Genomic DNA, 21,638 nt, shown 5'->3' on the forward strand with positions numbered 1-21,638 from the left:
CCAGCAGGTTTCCAAATAAATTTACGCTGAAATATCAGCTCCCACACACTCTCTGCAAATGTTATTGTGACAGTACAGCTTGAATTATTGTGGGAAGGCAATGTGAACTCTTTCCAAGCTGGGACAGGAAACAACATCCTTCCCCTCTTACAGGGAGTTGGAATCTGGGAAGCTCAGAGTGCTGCAGACAATAATACCCAAAAGCACCCATGTCAGATATTTCAAGCTAGAGGAAAGCACAGCATTTCATTGTCCCAGTAAAGGCATTAGAAATTTTCATCTAACAGTTTGGTTATGAGTAGTTTTGGGGCTCCTGTTAGTTCAGTAAATTTAGTGACCCCTCATCCTTAAATTGTGACATTTGATTGAAGTAATAACATGAAGAGAGCAGGGAGAAAGGAACAGAGGATGTTTCTGGCATTGGTGGTGTTGTGCAGTATGTAATTTACTGCAAGTTGAATCCCAGAACCTGTACTGCATGCTTTTCTGATGAGTTCTGCTGAGAAGAGAGAACTTTACCATATAGCTCCTGGATCCCTTTAATGTCATCCTGAGAAAGCCGAAAGTTCTTGGTGTAGGTGTAGATAGGGGCCATAAGAGCTCCTGGATCCTCAGAGTGCTCTAATCCCATAGCATGGCCGAATTCATGAGCAGCAACCAAGAAGAGACTGTATCCTAAATAATACAGCAAGATACTATTAGCTGCTTGCATCTCAGTAGAAGTGTACCACACAGGTTATTCATAGTCTTATAATTTTATTTTCCTTGCTACCCACCAAAAATGGTCAATAATAAATACCATAATTAGTATTTACAGCCTTCAATGGTGAATGTCATACATATTGCCAGAAATGACATTTCATTAGAGAGATTCTAAAACCTCTTCCGTAGCTGTTTGCTGCTGTCTCACATGCAAGTGATTTTGACAACTGTCTTAATACTTCTGTGAAAAAACGAAGTGTAGCAAATAAAATCAGACATTTTCTTTTAAGCACAGAAGAATTAAACTTGAAATCTAGACCTCAAATCTTACTTTTCATCATGCAATGGCATGCAAGTGATAAACAGGTCCGAACATCTGTGTGTCTGTGGACAGAACCTGAATCTGTTGTACCAAATATTGTTAGGTTAAAAAAAATCTTTTATCATAGGATGACATTTTATCAATTATGTTCAAACAGTCTCTAAAATTTGGCAGTTATTTTCCTCCTAAAAGAGAAACCTGAATCTAGCATTTGTTTGCAAATGTGTAAAAAGCCTTTTGCTATATTTAATTTTACCCATGTTACAAATAAGGACGAAGATTAACCAAAATAATTTAAAATACTGGTATTCACCATACAAACGTTATACTGTATCTCTCATTTTTAAGTGTGTATTTCATCTTTGGCAATATCAGTCATGAATGTATTAATTTTTTACATTCCTAATTTGGCCAATATCAGAGCATAATTATTACATACTAGTGGAATACTATAGTACTTCTGCCTTGGGAGGAAAAAATGGTGATGAGAAAAATGTTACTTATTTATCTATCAAATGTCTTTTATTTTTGTGTTTTGGAAAGACACTTTGTTATAATTTTAGAAAATCTGAATGTTTCAGGCAGTTCTGTTCTTTAACAATAGTCTCACATTTAAATGTAGGGGTTTTGCTCAAATTTTGTGCTGGGGAGAAGTACTGTAACCAGACAGGAGTGATAAGTATGAGAATGAAATCATCATTAAGTGTGATGTCATCAGTGTGGTCAATACGCTGTTACCATTGTATTGCTCTGACAGACTGTGTTACCTTGGTCTGGACAAAAACCCCACTTGCGGTCGTCGTCGTAGCTGCTGGTAGAAGCGCACCACAGCTTGCCGTCATTGCGGCCTGCACTCGTACAGGACTCGTATTTATTCCCAAGGAAGATGAAGGGGAATACACAAGGTGCTCCCTCTGAATTTCCACCAACTGTTGACATGGCTGTGGAAAATGGCAGAAAAACACAGTGAGAAAGGAATCCCTTTTGTGAGATTAAGCTGATGCATCTTCTCCTAAACTACACATTAAAAACAGAAAGCAAGCAGAAAATCTGCAATGCTCTTAAGAATGTGAGGAGTAAGATTAAAAGTAATATTTGAACAGAAAATTGTCTGATGGGAAAAGAAGGAAAAAGTCCTGGCATGGCTGTTGCAATGAACTTGCCAGTGGTTTTGGTGGGAGTAAGAATGAGCCCTGATTTCTTCTTCACAGCTCTGAGAAAGCAGCAGTTAACAGTGTTTTGTGGAAGGTGATTGCATAGCAAGTATCTTTTGATGGTCTTTCCTGGTGATGTTTTAAAGTATGTCTCAAATAGGCCGAAGGTAGATTTAGTGTCAGAAAGGTTAAAGGCTTGTTGAGTATCCACCTGTCTAGTTGGTGGCCCACTGAAGGATAAGTTTTGAAGTAAAAGTCCCCAAAAGGTCCAGACCAAATAAATTGAGAAATTGCTTTATGCTGACAGCAGGGTACAGTTTAAAAGCATATGGATTTAAACATTTTCAAAAGAAAAGGATACCAAACGTGGATGACTTTTTTTTTACTCAGTATTTTTAAAAAAACTTGTAAATTTTTCCCCTGTATTCTCATCTATGTAGTATATGGCGGTAATATATAAGAAATAACAATTGTATATGCATGTACAAGTATTTTCTAGAGGGAAGAGGGTGTAAATAGACTTGAAATTACAGTTTAAAGTAGGTATCGTAAACAGAATATGAAAAGAATATAAAACTCATTTAAATTATTTTACACTGCTACCTGGCAATTACAGTTCCTTTCAAATTACGGTCTATCTTCTGGGAAGGTAAAGGAGAGCAACACTGAGGCAAAGCTGGTTGTGTCCCTAATTATTATTATTTATTTCTCATTCATTATTATTAATTAATGAGCCAGAAATAATGAAAAAAAAATCACAGCTACCTGCAACAATAACCTTTTATGCCAAAAGAAAGCTTAAACTAAGTGTATTTCTTGGTTCCAGTGATAGAGACTGTACTACCTAGGACTTTGAATATATTGATTCTAGACATATTGGTTCTTTTGTTTGTTGAACTATCCTTCAGAATTTTCAGTTCCTAACTGTGTAGCAAGTTGCAATGAATTTATTTTTTTTAAACATCTGTTAGGTAAAATTGAAGGATTACACCCGGTTATCAAAAGTAACAGGAAGCCAAATACCAATACATCAAATCCCTACTGCAAATGGTTAGTCTATTTTCGAAAGACTCAAAAGCCAGGGTGCATGTAGGTTTGAATGTAGCTTCAGGGAGCTACAGGGTGCATGGAGCTTCCCCTTGGCTCTGTTAAAAGCCCGAGATTTTAGAACTGCCATAGCTAACTTATACAGTCTAAATACTTCTGGCTCTAGTCTGTATCCTAAAATTGTACACCTGCCAAGCTATACAAGGCTATAAATTAATTTTTGTTCCTTTATGTAACAGAACTCAAGTTAAAAAGTATAAAAAATTGTAAAGAAAGCAGAAATCTATTTTCCTGGCTAAACCATTTCACTTCTTTTGAATTGCTGAAAAGATCTATTAACTCAAGCTTAACATACTAAACAGGATTTCTTTCTTCAAGTGTAAATGGTAAGTATTAAGCTAAAATATTATTCATGCTTTCTTCCATCACATGAGACTTCCCTTCCAGGGCCATTAACAAATTGTAATCTACTCATAATTATCCTGCAGTGGTAGACATTTAGTCCTATGGTTCAATGACATTTGTGTATCCTTGATAAACTTGGTGTGTGGTGGCATACCATATCGTTTACATAGATCACTCCTGTTCTAGTCACTTCCTTGGCCACCTATGCTGAAATTGTGCCCAGCTCATCAAGTTTTGTGTGCTCTGGCGAAGGAGATTTTTGATACTTAAAACAATGACAAATTAGACTGTGATATGCAACCAACATTCCTCATACCAGTCTCTGGACAGAATCCATATTTCTTATCTCTATCGTAGTCTTCAGTGGTTCCACACCATCGGTATCCATCTGTCCTGCCTTCTGTCGTACACTGGTCGTAGGATTGGCCTTGAAATTTAAAGGGAAATTTGCATGGCTGCCCGTCACCATTGCCACCCATTGTAAAAAGTGCTGTAGGGAGAAGGAAAGAGAAAAATGTCAATATGCAATGCTCAGTATCAACAAGGAATCACAATGTGCCAACGGTAACATGCGAAGGTTTTGACAGAGATTAGACAGCCATCATGCGTGGTGCAGTTCAGACTTAGAGCCTCTATTTTATACCAACAATTAAATGCTTTGGCAAGATAGATGAAGGATGTTACAATCTCACAAGTGTGTAGAAGGGAATGAGTGATTGTTCTTTATAAATGAACTGGGAATGAAGAAAATTCTACTGAGCTCTTTGAATGTGATTTGAATTGTGTATATCCTTTATAGCCCGCCTCATAACATAAAATTAATATCCCTTCTTGAAACAACATTTAGAAAGAGGATTCTGAGAAAGTCACTCACGTTCCTTAGCGCTCTGCTGATTCATTTACCTTGCATAAAAATGTTAGCTAGAATGGCAGACTTTGTACAGAGCCACATACAAACCAGATCAGTTTTTCCTAATGGCCATCTGTGTACATTTTCAGTTTCTTTAAGATGCTGACATACAGTAGAGTTAAAGTCAGATAATGACCTGTAGACTTTTCCTCTAGGCTTTGCTTCTCATTTCTGAGAATCCCTACAGCTGGATTCAGGCACTCAATAGATGAGAAAGAGAGGACAGCTATGACTCCTCTGACAGTACTGAACAATGGAGGCTTCTCCTGTCTTTTGCTTCATTAATGTTCCTGGAGGTAGTGTATTGGTCTTCTAGGGGTTGTTTATTGTCTGTCCACATACACAAACAAGGCCCCATAGCTCAGCCCTGAGAACCAGAAATCTCTCTTGTGGATGAAAGAGTATAGATTAAACTGAGTCAAGAGTTCGCAGATCTGTTTTAAGATTTTAGTAAACTTTCTGGATTTTCTAGAGGAAGACAGATAAAATTACTCATACTGATATTTAAAAAATGTATGTCCGAATTGAATTACATGAAAATGCAGGTGGCTTGGAGCATGTGACATCTTGTGAATCTGCCTGTGTCTTCTGTTGGCTGCTCTATCTGTGGGGATCCTCAATGGTAGGACTGTGTCTGTGAGTGCCATATGCTGGCGAGAGGAAACCATGGGTGCAACAAACAGGGCCAGGCCTTGCACTGAACAGAGACAAAAAATCCTTCATGCAGCCATGCACTAATTCCCCTTGAGATTTAAGAACAGCACCTCAGAATGAAACGTGTCTGTTTGAATTCCCAGTGTAAAGTATGCGTGATTTGGCCTTTTTTAAGGTACACAAAGGGATACCTTTCTCCCTGTTCTTCCCCAGTTTAAAGCTACAGCTAAAACCCAAACATGTATGTGGGAAGGTCTGGCAGGTTATTTTAACTTTGCTGTTGTCATTTTTCACGACTAAAAAGCCATTATAGCCTCAGTGTCTTTGTGTAGGATTTGAGGGGGTTTGCCTTTGCTTAGTCTGATACATCAATGGGAAGACACATTGTTTATGAGCGTGCTTCACTTTTTAGAGTAGTAATAAATAAAAACCCATGACCTTTTTTGGCTGAACGGTGACTGGGAAGGGTTCTAACAATGGGGTATTGTGATACAGATGATTCATTTTGCCTTTTCCACTTAAATCAGTAATTGGCCACAGTATTGGGGGCATGAACCAGTAAGTTACTGAACTAAGTTCCAGTCCCACTAAGGAGAGGACTTGGAGCGTTGCAGGCCTGGCTCACATACATGAGTCTGCTGAACTTCTGATCTGGCCAAGCTCTCATCTGTATTCTTCTGCATCCTGGACATGGAAGCAGTCACACAGAGGTCCTATCTCTAGGCAAAAGATAACTGCAACACACGCTGTGCCTCCCCAAAAGAGCAAGCTGGAAAAGTTTGTATTTGTCTCAGATGCTGTAATGTTAGGACTGTGGCTATCATGATTGGAGAAAGACTTGATTTTTTTTATAAAGGAATGATAGAATTGAAAGGCAAAATTAAACTGAGTTGTTTAGATGACTCATTTACCACATGAGCTGCTTCCAGCTCTAGATCTGGCAAACTCTGTATTTTAATAGCCTTTTTTTTTTTATTGGTTTAAATGTGGCTAAGCTGCAAAAACCTTATGGAAAGTTAATCTCTCTTACTGCTTTGCATGCAGTCTTTCTGAGTCACAGTCAAAATGCAGTTTTTCATTTTGCTTGAGGTAACATCATGTGATGGTGACAATGGTTTATTAAGTTTTCAAATCCTTCCCCTCTGCTTAACCAGAAAATTCTTTGCTTTAATGTAAATGAAAGTTAAAGACAGAGACTAGGTCAGTTTCCTCCAAAACAAAAGCTTTATTTGCTTGTAAGGGGATCTTAAAGTGCTTGACTCTAGTTCTGCATCATGGTAAGCTCAGCAATTTAAGAATCAGTGAAGATACGCTGATGTGAGAGCAGATTCACACTGGACATTACTAATCTGTGAGCTGCACTGCACTGTTAGCTCTTCCCAGAAAAATCAGTCAGTTGGGATGTAAGGAAACCTCAGGCTGGAAGGCTGCTAAAAACCCTGTGACACACATCCAAGGTGGAGGTAGCTGCAGCTTCATGAAGGTTCTGCCTGGGAGAGCAGTCGAGCAGCAGCCTACAAGAACTGTGACCAGTGTGAGGGAGGTACAGGCAGAGTACAGATCTCAGTAATGTTAGATATTGGAGGACCAAAGTTAGGAGCCTAAACTCCCTGTAGTGTCAGTGGAGTTTGGTAATGAGAGAGATCCCTTGGTCCCATATGGCAAAGGAGAGGTTCAGCACACCTGCGTAAGATTTGTGTAGCAGGTAGATAACTTTCTGCTTTCCCTTCTGCTTTGACAAATGATAGTTGAATCAGTCTACAAAATCAGGGTACAGATCTGGGATTAACTTTAGAAAAGCCTGGTGCAGTACCATAGCTTTAAAAGTGTTTCCAAATATGCAGCGTGGCTCTATAAAGAGAAGAATTGAAACTAATTTCAGTGAACTTAACGGGAGACAAACAAACATGACAACTAAGAATGTTGCCCCCAACACAGACTCTATGATGTAAATCCTCCCTTATCTGAAATTATTAGCTGGGTTTTAGCAAATGGTGTCTTGGAATAATGAGTGAACAATGCTACTCTGAATTTAATAAGAAACATCTGTGCATAACTGTTCAAGGATCTTGCGAAACAATTACATCAGAAACAAAAGGCTGAAACCCTTCTGTTCTGTTTCAGAAACCTTGACACAAGCATTTTCAGGAACACCGACTTCCAGAATGAACTCTCCCTGAGAGTGCTTCACTGCTTATGTTTTTGGTCTTATATGACTTTGGGATTTTACAAAGGTATCAGTCAGGGTATGTGGATCTCGGGTTGTCTAACCTATAATCATTGCTTTATTCTGACTATATTTGAGCATTTGGAGTATTTTAAAGAAATAAGCCCAGTTTTGCTCTTTTCTAGTTGGAAGGATTAACCTGAGGAAGAGGAGATTTGGGGAAAGGTGGGGAATGAAGGACATGGCAAAGTTTTAGGAAAGAATGATTGTGCGGGTATGTGCGTGTGCATGCACATAAGCTCCTGAAGTAAATGTTGGGCTAAAGAAGCTAGTTCTGAAACTAACATATACTCTAACTAACTGAATGGAGTTAAATCCGGTTGGCGGCCGGTCATGAGTGGTGTCCCCCAGGGCTCGGTTTTGGGGCCACTCCTGTTTAACATCTTCATTGATGATCTAGATGAGGGGTTCGAGTGCACCCTCAGTAAGTTTGCAGATGACACCAAGTTGGGTGGGAGTGTTGATCTGCTCAAGGGTAGGGAGGCTCTGCAGAGAGACCTGGACAGGCTGGAGCGATGGGCTAAGGCCAGCTGGAGGAGTTTCAATAAGGCCAAATGCTGGGTGCTGCACTTGGGTCACAACAACCCCCAGCAGCACTACAGGCTTGGGGAGGAGTGGCTGGAGAGCTGCCAGTCAGAGAGGGACCTGGGGGTGTTGATTGACAGCCGGCTGAACATGAGCCAGCAGTGTGCCCAGGTGGCCAAGAAGGCCAATGGCATCCTGGCTTGCATCAGAAATAGCATGGCCAGCAGGGACAGGGAAGTGATCTTGCCCCTGTACTTGGCACTGGTAAGGCCGCACCTCGATGACTGGGTTCAGTTTTGGGCCCCTCACTACAAAAAGGACATTGAATGACTCGAGCATGTCCAGAGAAGGGCAACGAAGCTGGTGAAGGGTCTGGAGCACATGTCGTACGAGGAGCAGCTGAGGGAACTGGGGTTGTTTAGTCTGGAGAAGAGGAGGCTGAGGGGAGACCTCATCGCCCTCTACAGCTACCTGAAGGGAGGTTGCAGAGAGCTGAGGATGAGTCTCTTTAACCAAGTAATAAGCGATAGAACAAGAGGTAATGGCCTCAAATTGCACCAGGGAAGGTTTAGACTAGATATTAGGAAACATTTCTTTCCAGAAGGGGTTGTTGGGCGTTGGAATGGGCTGCCCAGGGTGGTGGTGGAGTCCCCATCCCTGGAGGTGTTTAAGAGCAGAGTCGACTTAGCGCTGAGGGATCTGGTGTAGTTGGGAAATGTCAATGTTAGGTTAATGGTTGGACTGGATGATCTTCAAGGTCTTTTACAACCTAGGCGATTCTGTGAACTTTTGTTTTGATTAAGCGAAGTCTGTTAAAAGTTCACACTCCTGCTTGTTCATCCCCTATAGTTGTATAAATAGCTGTCATCATGGTAGATCCCAGCTCTAGATGTGATCTGTAATGGGCAACTAGGGTTTTGGAAATGAAAGAATATTTTCCCATCACATGGTATCACATTAAGGCTAGAAAACTATGTTCTACAACAGATTATCTTTGCAAACCAGTAGCATCCTGATGCAGAAAATTTGTTATGTTATATTGGAAGCTGTACGGTCTCGGAAATGAACTTGAGAAAACCCCAAAATTTGTCAAGCAGGAATCTATTTAGTGTTTGGCTACAACAGGATACCAGAGAAGTTTTGAAGACAGGGTATCTGAATTTTTTCTACATACACATATCTGTGATCTTTTGAAAAATTATGTGTACTTAACTGACACATACATATTAACACATGTACATGCATTTTTACAGTACCCGTTGAGGCTTGCGTGGGACATGTCAGGCTGTGCTTGTGTATTCTTGGTCTGGAAAAACCCTGAACATGTCTTGTTTTGTTAGCTTTCCATCCTAAGCATCACTAGTTTTCTTTCAGCAATCTGCATTCTCTTTCCTTGTACTGACTGCATACAGCCATAATATTATAAATAAGTTTAGTACTATTGTTCCAAGCAGGATTAGCATGAGTCCAAGAAAAGCTCCATTGTTTTCTGTTTCATTCTCTTTCATGATTCTCTTGCTATTAGTTATGACACAGCAGTAGCAGGCCAGAGTTTTAGTGACCCTGTTGGATCCATTGCTCAGAATGTAAGGTAACAAGAGTTACCTTGCAAACACTCCCTGATGCCAAAAGCTTATAGCAATTGGTTATATACAAAGGGAAAAAAATGAATGTGGGAAACTGCAGTACTGGGAACGTCCGTGAACATATGTGCCAGCTGGAGCTGGCAAACAGGAGATGGAACAAGTGGCTAAAAGCCCCTTCTCTACTCTTCACACTGCTGAAAAATTAGCATAGTAGGCTACAGCCAATTATACTTAATTGCTTCTCTAAAAGTTTCCTGCTGTGTGATATACAGGAGATCAAATTAACACTTATATAATAAATTGTTTGAACTCTTATATCTAGTAGACTCATAAAGATTTTCAAGCATATGTTCCTGATGTTTAACAGGAAACATATTGTCATAATTTCATTTGGAAGATAATAATCATATTGTGTATATTTTTAAAACATTATGGCTACATGAAAGCATTATACAGAGTCTAATCTGTAAGTGAGTGTTTCCAAATATGAAATAAATTGCTTGTGAAACAAAGGATTCTGTTCACATTCCAAAAAGTTAGAAATTAAGTACCATCTTAGCTTTCCTAGACCTTCTAACAGTTTTGTACAGATACTGATACAGAGTTATGGTTTCTGAAATACAGTGTCATTCCTGTATCTAAAGTGAGCTGTTGGCACTGCTTCATGAGTAAGAGTCCTAAGACCTGCGTTAAAAATAAACCCCTAAATTCTAAAAATGTGAGTCCTTTCCTGGCTAGCAATTTGCAATGTACCAACATATAAATAACTTTGTACCAGCATAGATACTCAATTGAAATTCAATCATTTCTATTTTGAAAAGCAGTATGAGGTCATTTAAAGGGTGATTTGTGACAATAATAGTGTCACATTGCACTAAAAGTGCTCCAAGACTCAGAGGACCTGGGCCACCAGTTGGTAAAATTGGTATCCAGAGTTATAGAGGTTTGACTTAATGGGTTTCATCCTTAACTACAAGTTTTTGTCAGTTACTGCTCTTGAAGGAGATGCGATTTCAATTGTTTGTGGAATGGCCTGCAATTTAGGGAGAGATTTCTGTCATTTAATGTGCTCTGTCTCCACATTTGGCCCTGTCCTTCATCTAAAAGATGGTCGTCTTCCCTGGATTGTGAAACTCAACCTGTAGTGTCTTTGATGTATATATGGGGCCATCACCACTTCAGACATATCTTCAATATGTCCCTGTTTTCAGAGAAAGGCCTTGGCCTGGGTCATCATCAGTTACAAACTCTCCTACACCAAGGGAGCCCGAAGGCTAAAGCCTACAGGGAATTTTGTCTGCTTAGATACTGAGGAGATATTAAAGAGCACTAAATCTAAATCTACCAGAAAGGAAGTGGAAAAAGTACAACGAGAAGTGGATGGACAAAAAAGTAGGGAACAGTCTACCAGAAAAAAAGCAGTAGAAACAATGATCTACTTACACTCGTGGGGACAAAAGCCATATTTGCCATCTGCATCAAAGTCTTTGGTTGTGGAACACCAGAGGAATCCATCGCTGCGTCCTGCATCTGTGCAGCTGTTATATTCCTTGCCATTGAACCAGAAGGGAAATTTGCAGTATTCACCATCTGCATTTCCATACTTCACTCTAACCACTATAAAGAGAACAAATGCAGTGGTGAAATTAGCCACCAACTGATTAAAAAAAAAAAAAAATATACAGTTTCTGGACATCTTCTTTTCCTGGAGGATATTGGTATAAAAATGCAGTCTGAATTTTCACTTTAAAATTCAATATGCTGCTGGTCTCTCTATTGGCAAGATGGTCATAACTGAAATAATAACTGGTAATTTTGAAAGAATTACATGAATATTACTCATGGTGAAGTGTTAGAATGAACTGCCCTTAAAATCAGCCCAGAAAAATATATATGTTGTTGTTACTATGGCAAGGCAAACTTATAAACATGCTGTTAATACATTTAGTAATTTAGTTTCTTTGGTAATATGGTCTAAAATGTTCAGTATAAGTTGAAAAGTTCCAGGCAGCAGTTGAGCATGAGCTGAACATGACTTGTGCCTCATAAACCACTTTGGTATTTCCAATTTGACTTGAATGAGATCTGCTGCAACACTGTGGGGATAGGGTGGTAACACAGACACACCCAGATCCTGGGTTTTATTTCAGTTTGTCACATGTAGTCTTAAGACTACGGTACTGGTGCTGTAATACATATTAATGTATAGATAATTCACTTATCCATAGCATTTCTTTTAATGCCAGTAACTAACTGGATGCTTGTGCAGTATTTCCACTAATATGGAAAACAGTTTCCTCCTGTTCGTTGTTAGTCTGAGGCAGGGATCCAGTCCAGTTACTACAGCTACCGGTCAGTGCTTCTGCTAAAGTTAAAAGAAAGCCAAACAGAAGGAAGTTGACTATTTTGGTATTAAAGTTCAATTATTTTTTTGATGGGAGGACAGCTGAGAAAACTAGAATTTGAAATAAAAGGCAAACATGAGTATGCATTCTTCTTTTAAGTTTTCCAAATTATTTTACAGTAGAAGAATTATATTTAGTATTATATGGTTGTGGCAAAGTTCAAACAGAAAAAAGAGGCTCTGTACTAATACTTGGTCTGGGTTATCTACTTCAGGTGATATTAACTGGACTTCAGTTGTTTTCTTCTAAAGGGTACAGCAAGCTGCCAGTTAAAGATTCCTGGAGATGTTCTTAATCCACTGTTTGATGTCAATTTTGTTTCAGTCATCAGCTTGAGGGGTTTATATTCCATTTGTTTTTGACAGATACCATCATTCTATGAAAACCTATTCAAGTGGATGGTTCAATTTTTAACAACCAGAGTCATAGCTTAAGTCATCTTAAAAAGAGTATGTCAGCAGAAAAGCACTGGCCAGTCTGCCTCTAACAAATGAACTTAAAGATGTTGTAGTTTGAGACCCTGAGAACTTAAGCATTCAAAATTGTAGTCATGGCTTTGTACTTTTCCCACAATTCATGAAGGTTGAGCAGCATCAGGCCCATTATTAATTCAGTTTTTCAAGGGGCAACAATAGAGGAACAGAAAGGGAAATCCTAGGTAGCATTTATTTAGGAATTACATAAACATTTTGTAGAGAACAATTTAAATTGTATAAATTAATTTTTACCCCCTAACTTTTATTGACATGTGGATGAAAACATTTAGTGCAGTCCTAAAACATAGGAGCCAGCAGGCCATATGTTCTGAAACATTAAAAAGTCTGGTACCTTGCCCCTCTCCAAGAGTCCACAGTTCATCATCATCAAAATGGGAGTCTCCTCCAATTCCTGGCCCCGGTGCAAAGGCATGAGCCAGGAGACCATCTTTGCCATCAAATGGATAGCCATCACCATGTTCTGCAGAAGGAAGCAGACAAAAAAAGAGCAGTTTCTAATGACCTCAACTCTGTGAGATTCTATACAGGAATGATGATTATCATGTGTACTTTCCCATCCAAGACAGCAGCAGAATACACTAGTGAGTGAGTTTATTGGTATGGGCTGTGCTGGCAAGACTGAACCAGAGAGAAGCAGCCAGTTCTTACAAAGAACATTAAGTGTCAGTACTGCAGTTGTCACAGCATGTTATTTTATATCTCGTAAGTATTGTGGAAAGGAATCAAAGACAGTGAAGAACAGTGAAATATTGTATATTATTTGTATGACTGCATACACACTGCTATTTCTCAATGGAGACTGGTAGGGAGCTGTAAAATAAACGCTGTAGATGAGGGGTATTTTCAGATAATTCGTATCAGTATCCAACACAGAGATTGGAACGTAAAGGCAGATTTCTTTTTGCAGGTTACTGTTTTCTGCCACATCTCAGGCTGCTGTGCTTTTTTCTTTGGGCAGGATACTAACTACTTTGACCAGGAAAGCAAATCAGCTGGGTGTCTCAGTGGTGAGCCTCTGGAAAGCTAGCTCTTATTCAGTGCTCTGAGTCCTGCAATGAGCCTGTTCCTCCTCCACACCAACCACTCTGAGACTCAGGCAGCTCACAGGGCAACAGCAGGTTAAGTAGTTCTCCTGTGATTACACTGTAGGCTTTTCTTGGAAGTACACTGCATGTGGGCAAGGCAGGCTGGCAAGGGCATAACCCTGGTATTCATAGCTTTCCTACCACACTGACCTGTGCATCAAAGCTGGCTGCCAGCATCTCCAGTTGCATCATTTCAGGCCTTTTGCTCTGATGTCTTGCCATTTAACAGAAGCCCTAAATACACAGGCCTGATTCTCTACTCCGTTACACTGATTTCATGCTGGTGTCACTCTCTTAGTACTAGTTCAGTTCATTCATTTCAGTAGACTAGTGTGTCAGTTGTCAAGAAGATTTTGGCATACATTAGATGCTTTACTCCCATTTATTTCAGAGTAGATCCTTTGCTTAAGAGAAAGCTTAAAAATGAAAAACCTTGTGGCTCCCCCAGCTCCTGTGAATCTGACATGCAGAAAAGTGATAAGAATGAATGAATGTGGAAGAAGCTCTTCTCCCACTGTTTCTGAGCTAACTCTAACCAGCAAGTACTAAAACCAGCAGAAACACTTCTCTTTTTGTAAGACTTTTTGTGAACCAAGCCAGCCTGGATGAGGATCTGAAGTTTTGAGTTCTGTTCAGAAACTCTGAAGCTTTTGAGGTCAACCCATCAGTAGCTAAAGCAAAGAAAACCAGCTTGAAATGGAGGCTTTTACAAAGAGCTCAGTTATTCTTTGAACTGTTCACTTCACTTCTAAAGTCTACCTCCCAAGTGATTGGCTGCATAAGCATCTTCATTAGTATTAAAAATTCTGTGACTGTCTGTAAGAAGTTAAAATAAAATGCCCCAAGTTTACACTGAAAAGTTATAAACATTCTTTCAGGGGAAACGAAAATTAATTGAGAAGGCATGTACAACAAAAATGAATCAAGTCACCTATCATCAGCTGGACTCAAACCGTAATTCAGCTTATGATCCATATTTTTAAGTTCCTCAGGACCAAAGGATGCATTGAAGGCTGCTTTCTGCTGTGCTAAAGAACAGAGACCAGCTATAGAGTCAAAATTGAAAGCCAAAAATCCATTTTTTAGCTCCAGTATGTTAGGACCTCCACCACTATCATTGAAAAACTGAGTCTGGAGCTATAAATAAACAGTATGATGGCATTCTATTCTCTTCTGTGGCGGAAAGCCAGCTCACATTATCTGAAGATCTGTACCAATATTTCCCAGTTCTATTTCTGATTTGTAAATTTAAAAATAAAATGTTGCCCCTAGCAATTCTCTTTTGGAAAGATAAATATAGTATAAGGATATTGTATAAATACTTTTCTCTCTCTCTCTCATATATAAGAAAGAAAAAAAAAAAATCTTAGTGAAATTAGATCTTAGCCTGTACAAGCCAAGTGCAAACTAGGACAAGGTTTGCCAGAAAGGTTCATGGGTACTACTTACTGAGGGTAGATCATTCCAATACTAAGGATTAATGAAAGGAACAAACCAAAAATGTATGTAAAAAAAGAAAAATGTACCCCATCTGCCAAAATTAATCATAATGTCTGCTTCTCCATCATTTATTCGGTTAAATCTCAGCGGTGTGACATCACTCCAGACTTGAAAGGCTCGAGCAAAGGCATCATCTACTGTCTCAGGATCCAAATCCGGGGTATAGCCTATAATCCTTAGAGGTAAAAGGAAGAGTTAAATAACACATAAACCCCCTTCCAGTATTTGTTGTTTACTGATCAAAATGCTGAGTAGACTCAGTAGTGAAACCAATTAAGAGGTAACACTGCTGTATGTGAGATCTAAACACTTTTCTTTGATTCAGAGATGTGTTTAGATGTGGCACTTACTGTTTATTTTTCTTTGGAATTGATGCAGGAGCATGAAGAAAATTACATAGCCAGAGGCTGTAAAGCCTGCATGGCAGTGGGCCTTGCACAAAATATTCAGGGTTTTGCATCAGTGCTGAGGTGCTGGCAAGCCATACTGTCACTTTAGACATGAACATACAAGCACATCTTGATATATAAGATTTATTTGCCAGAAAGAGAGCTCAATAACATTCTGAAAGTTTCAAGTGTGGTTGTTTTGCTCTTTAATAATAACAGAGAAACAGCCCTTGTCCCTCACCTTCGTAGTTTGATCCCAGTTGAATGCTAATCCTTTACCAGTGTGTTGGTTACATTGGCAATAGGATACGTGGGGAAATAGGAGGTAAAAGCATGTAAGAGAGAGCCATAGGGCTGACATGGGAAAGGGACAAACTCTTAAGTTCGTTTCTTTCTTCTTCATATATTTTAGTTGGACTTCTTAGTGCCTTATATTGTGGCCAGCTAACCTCCATGTAAAGACAAGTTTCCAGTTCTTTGCTGCTGGGGCCGTGCATAGTGAGGGAAACTACTTTATGCCTAAGGAGAATGAGGAAGAATCAGAGGAAGCACATCAGCAAGCGGGGGCTGCAAAAGCTGCCACAGGTTTTTTCAGTGTTTATTAGGCTAGTCGCAGCGTGAGGGATGCTTTGAGTCATAACTTGTGAGGAAGCAGCAGACTAAGTCAAGCAGCTAAGAGAAATCTTCCGTTCTCATTGGTGCTAAAAGTTTGTTCCTGGGCCACCTAAGGTAATGAGATTTTTTTTATTACTGACTTCAATGAGAGCTATATTGGTCCCTAACTTTTCAGAGTAAGAGTAAGAAATTCAAACATGCCAAACCTATTGCAATAGGTTTGCTTTACATCATGTCTGTATATATCTGAAATACGATTGTTTTATTTTAAAATTTGATTCCCTCAAATTTATGACTGCTGAACACAGAGGAGTTTGTCCTCCTACTGAGCAGATGGGCAGGTGAGATACTCCTCCTCCAGTTCCTTTAGGATTCTTGCAGCAGAGCAAAGAATAAAACCAGAATCTCTTTAGTCTCAACCAGAACCATAAAGTTGATCTTTAGGTAATTATTCCTGAAATTTTACAATTTGAAATTTCAGAGGTGTTTGCTAAAACATTTGGTAGTTATCCAAACACAAAGAGATTCTAATTCAAGAAATCCTGTGTAGGATGTAGAAGTGGAGCAGCCACTCCACTTCTAAGTATCTTGTCTGATTGGTTCTTAAAAGCGCTATGGTTGTATGTGAGCAAAACCCAACATCACCAGTCAGTACCTGTATGTTATATGATTCTTTTCCCATTTTGGCTTTCTTGGAAAGAAGTTGTAATTGGCTACATCTGGGTTACCACAGCGGGGTTTCTTCATTGTCTCAATAGTATTTTGATCCAAATCTCCTGTTTCAGGCAGCCCAAAAAATTTCTGCATTTTCTTCAAAGTATCTTTCAGGACAAATAAATTGCAATTGTCTTTTGGGCACCCATAGTATTTATTCAGGTATTGCTTGAAAAAAAAAAGCACAGAACAAAGACTTTAAAATTCATAAAAGAAATAGTTAATCTTTACAAATAAATGCTGTAATTCTGTGTTAGCTTTCCATCTGTAATTTGCAAGTTTTCTTTTTAAAATTACTATTATTAGTAACTGAGAGACCAGCAGAATCTCCTTAATTGACACAAACCATCCTTGATCACACAACATTGCTAATTAAGCAATCATTTCCACTATTAGCTATCACCTTTACTTAATGAATTGCTTTATTAGTAAGTAGAGCATAGAGCTTTAATGTAGAACTACAAAGTAAAAATGGATTTATCTTTTTTTTGGTTTCTTTATGATGTATAAATATGCTTGCTGTTTTAGATTTTATGTATTTTTTTTCTTGGAAGACCCTATGGATTATTGAGAAACTTGACAAGGTATCAAAGCGGCCACACAAATGAGACCACATTAATTGAAAAGAAAAAAAAAATGTTTATTCAAACAGCATAAAGCTATTTATATGTATTTGCTTTTGAGCCAAACATTGCAAAGACCTGAGGAAGAAGGTCTTTGGTAGCGTCTCAGTTGCCTGGACACTGCAGCCAACCCATATCTGCATACTTCAAACTCCATTGAATGCTCCAGCAGATTATGGCCAGACTGATCTTTCTGATACAACCATGGTGGCAGATCACAAAATTACCTCTCCTTAGAAAACAGTGGTCATAAGCAATCAAAAAGGCAGCACAAATCCCATTATTTTCACCTCTTGTCTAAAATAATACCCATCCGAGCCTCATCCACTTTCCATTTTGATCAGTATGACCTAATTAGCAGGTGTAGTGCAGTTTAAAAAAAAAAAGTTTGTCTGTTGTTTGCTGCCTCTAATCCCGGAGGAGCAATGGGTTACTCTGTTCCCTGGCAGTTGTTCCAGTTAAGCAGCCATGTCTTTCAGATGTGTGTTGATAAGTTTTGTGTTTATGTTAAAGTAAACTGTAGATAAACAGCTGTGGTCCTGATTATCCATACACGGTCCCCACCTTCTGTGTGATACACAAGCGAGATCACACAAACAATTAAGTATTTAGCATTTTTTCCCTTAAATTCAGTGTTGACTGGCAGAAGAACTGTGAGCTTCTTGGGGTAGGGACCAACCCTGAGAGAATGCCTGGCAGTCTCTAGCACATGGGGAAACCTGCCATAAAAACGTAGTCATTCAAATGAAAAAGAGTGACAAGAAGTTATATCTTCAGCAACTGTCTAAAATCCATTATCAGCTCTGTTCCTAACTGGAGACTAACAAACATGGCCACACAACGCACTGCTGGCTAGCTAGAGGTTTTGGATTCAGTGTTTGGATCTAGACTGAATTTGAGAAAACCTGTAGCTCAAGATGTTGCCTTAGCTTGGACTGTTGCACAGTCATGCTGTTTAGATTACGTACAGCTTTAGACTGTTGAATTTATATCTTCACTGTGGAGTAGATAAATGGTTTATGATCAAGATGGCACTTTGGGTACTTCTATAATGTTAATAACCTATCATTATCTAATTATTTTCATTCACAGGTACTAAACAGCTTGACTAAACTATCTGGAGTTGTAGATTTTATCCAGTAAAGTGAATCTTACAGTTCTCTTGCACAAAGATTTCAGGAACTCCACACTGGGTTTGCAATATTTTATGCCTAGATCTAAAAGAAAAGCTACAGTCATCTCAAATGGCAGGCATTCCCAAACTGATGGGTGCTTAACATGGCACAGAGCTGAGGGATGCCCTTGCCAATGATGCTGTTAGACAGGAAGGTTGCAAGTTACAGATCTTTCCAGTAAAACTGTCTGTAGCAGAGGAAGAAGCATCCTTCAGGTATTGTATCCAAAATATTAACCACAAATCCAAGGTAGGAAACCACCCAAAATAAGGTAAAGGTATATTTGCCAAAAATATATCACAGAGAATTATTTCTAACATGATTACAAGAAGCCTGACAAAATGACTGCACATTTAAGTTCTTGTGCCAGGAAGTGTTGCAGAGGGAAACCTTACTTTATGTATCTAATTAATTCACTGAAGTTCACCCAGGAGACTGGGGATCAGACCACTACATCAGCAAAATACAGCAAAGGATATTTGATGACGGCAGTTGGTCAAGCCTGGATTTCACCACTTCCTCATTAAGTCCAGGCGTACCTCATCTACCCTGCGTAGGAAATGGTTCAGAGCTTACTCAGAAAAAGGATTTAATCAAGATGTTACACCATTTCCTTCAGAAGATCCTCCATCCACCTACTGACTAAGCACAGACTATGCCTAGTTTTTGTGATTTTTATAACTTCTGATGTGGTATTTTTCCAGTGGAGACTGTGGCACTGGCAAATAATGGACACAGAATGGTTTTACCTTTGCTACCACTAAGCTTCTGTCTACTCATAGTTAATGGGGCCTTGTGGAAATTATGAGAAATGCAATAGGAATATAATCAAATAGGCTAGTTTGGAGGCTCTGTTCTTATCTGAATTTTCATTTTAATGTAGTTTGATATATTTTCTTATGCTTCTGTTTGCATCTCCCAGTGAGGTACCATGATATAATATAGACTATACATCAGAACTGCTTATTGAAGAAGCAGGGTGCTGCTCTTGCCATTTTAGCTTTGGGAGGAAGATATGCAACCAAAAATATAAAATGAGGCATGGTAAAGAATTTTACTTGCTAACTCCTTTCAGTTTTTCCTAAAATGGAGATTTTACTGAAGATGAGAAATGAACATAACTAGCTGTTCTATGAGAAGAGAATCCTGAAGAAAATGTAGTGTCTATGTAAACCACATCTTGGCCTAGGCTGCAAAATTCAGTTTCCCCAGAGTCAGCAGGGAGCTGTGGTGATCTGGAATTTTGATCCAACCCATTAATGAAACAGGGTCCAGCGGCAACATAGCAATTTGTGTTCTGATGCTGAGTGTTGGGGCTGTTCCGATGGAGGGTGTGAGGGAAAGGCAGCCAGTTAGCATTACCCAAGAATACTATAAGAAAGACAAAGAAGAACTGCAGTGTTAAACCAGCTTGTAATTTTCCTCTGAGTACACATAATAAATAGGTTGTTCGAAAGAAACAGAGATGAGGGGAGATGTGGATTGCTGTTATTGAATAAAAGCCTGACTGTGTCTAAGAAAATAGATTATTTAAGAGTGTTTAAATTACTGTTAGATATGTGGGATCCCACTCTTCTTTCCCACATGCACTGCCCCCCATCCCCTGGCTGCTGTGCTGCTGAGGCAAAACCTTGGGTGAATTTGTTTTGTTAAAGGCTGAGAAGTGCCCTTTTTGGGTCAGTTTGTCTGTTTTTCCTAAACTTTCCACCTCAGCTCCCATCTGGAAATTCTCTCTCCACCCTCCCCCAGACCTTCTTTAACCTGGCAAGCTTTCCCAAGATGCACACCAATTCCTAAAGAAAAGTGACCAACTTTCAAATCTCTGTGTCCTAATATAAGAATAATTTATCTCAATCTTCTTTCAAATGGACTCACTGATGAAGAAGAGAAATGTCTATAATTTACATGCTAAAATAACGATAATCCATCTCAATCTCCCTTTAAATGGACTTCCCCATAATGTCATTTTTATGAAGGTCCACAGGGCTAAAATAAGGTTAGAATAAAATGCTGTAGAGTTATAGCTATAGTTTGCTAATGTCACAGAAATCCAAACTCATTTTTTTGTTCCAGATTGAATTTGGAAAAAAATATTTCTTTAAACCTCTGATGAGATTTTTTTTTCAAAGTCAAAACTAGTCACAATGGCTTCTGAAACTCGAGCCAGCTTTCGATTGTAATTGTCCCTTAAAGCTATGTTTATGCAACACACGGTAAACAATCTGGAAAACAAACTTCTGAAAGCTGTGAGCATTAAGTGAGTCTCGGAAGCCCTCACTTCTACTTGATTTAAGTAAAAAAATTAGATGTCTCTAATTTGCCCTTCTCCCCTCTTACCATTGCAATCTTGTGATTATAGTCACGATGATATAATGAAATTATTTTGTATGTTCAGACTTAAGGAAAAAAAAACAACTTTCTTTGCCGGATTTAAAAATTTTAAGAGAGGAAACATTACTTGGCACTAGTTTTAACTTTTGAAAGCTGATACCTTTGCTAGCTAGCTAGCACTTCCAGAGACTCTAGGGAGAGAATGCTACAGTCATTCCTTAGCCTCAGCTGAAACAAGAAAGAAACATCTGCTTATGAAACAACAATATAAATCTGAAGCAAAGATGAAACCAACACTTACCACTGCTAGTTCTTTGTCTGTTTTAGGAGTGCTGTCTCCAGGAAACTTAATGATTGGTGACGGTGCAGCTAAAGTTTTGTTAAAAAGATATACTTGGAGTAATAGTACTTCAAAAACGAAGCCACAAACATTGTGAGTCTTCATTCTGCCTAAACTTGTGCTCTCCTCTGTAGAAAAAGCTTTTCCCCGACTGCCTGTCTGTTACTTTAGCTGCACAGTGCACCAGTTGCTTATCTGCACATCTTAACTCCCTGCACCGTTTTCTCTTTTGCTTGCTCTAGCAATTCCTTTGTATGTTTAAAACATCCAGATGCGCAGTCTCAAGCTACCACAAGAGGAAGTCTGAAAACTAGTGGAAACATGAGAAAAGGGCAGTTACCAGATGTGATTGCTGTGATTTTAAGGTAGCAACAGGCAGATACTTATTACTGCTGAAAGAGGCCACATTTTCTCCTCATTTGCATATACGAA

The 21,638-nt window shown here is 39.0% G+C and overlaps 1 protein-coding gene across 1 annotated transcript in view; it reads right to left on the bottom strand.

Annotated features, from left to right (window-relative positions):
• The window catches only part of MMP2 (matrix metallopeptidase 2), a 36,470-nt gene extending 15,033 nt beyond the window's left edge, over positions 1-21,437 (bottom strand). Inside the window, exons 1-8 of the mRNA XM_074881347.1 lie at positions 21,168-21,437; positions 16,679-16,905; positions 15,046-15,194; positions 12,766-12,894; positions 10,976-11,149; positions 3,947-4,120; positions 1,792-1,965; positions 520-675 (exon numbers count right to left, since the gene is read on the bottom strand). Coding sequence (XP_074737448.1) covers positions 520-675; positions 1,792-1,965; positions 3,947-4,120; positions 10,976-11,149; positions 12,766-12,894; positions 15,046-15,194; positions 16,679-16,905; positions 21,168-21,311 — 1,327 coding nt within the window. The 5' untranslated portion in view covers positions 21,312-21,437. The remainder of the gene's footprint in view (positions 1-519; positions 676-1,791; positions 1,966-3,946; positions 4,121-10,975; positions 11,150-12,765; positions 12,895-15,045; positions 15,195-16,678; positions 16,906-21,167) is intronic.
• Between the last annotated feature and the right edge of the window lie 201 nt (positions 21,438-21,638).

This window comes from Strix uralensis, chromosome 12 (assembly GCF_047716275.1).
Source record: "Strix uralensis isolate ZFMK-TIS-50842 chromosome 12, bStrUra1, whole genome shotgun sequence".
NCBI classification, from domain to species: domain Eukaryota; kingdom Metazoa; phylum Chordata; class Aves; order Strigiformes; family Strigidae; genus Strix; species Strix uralensis.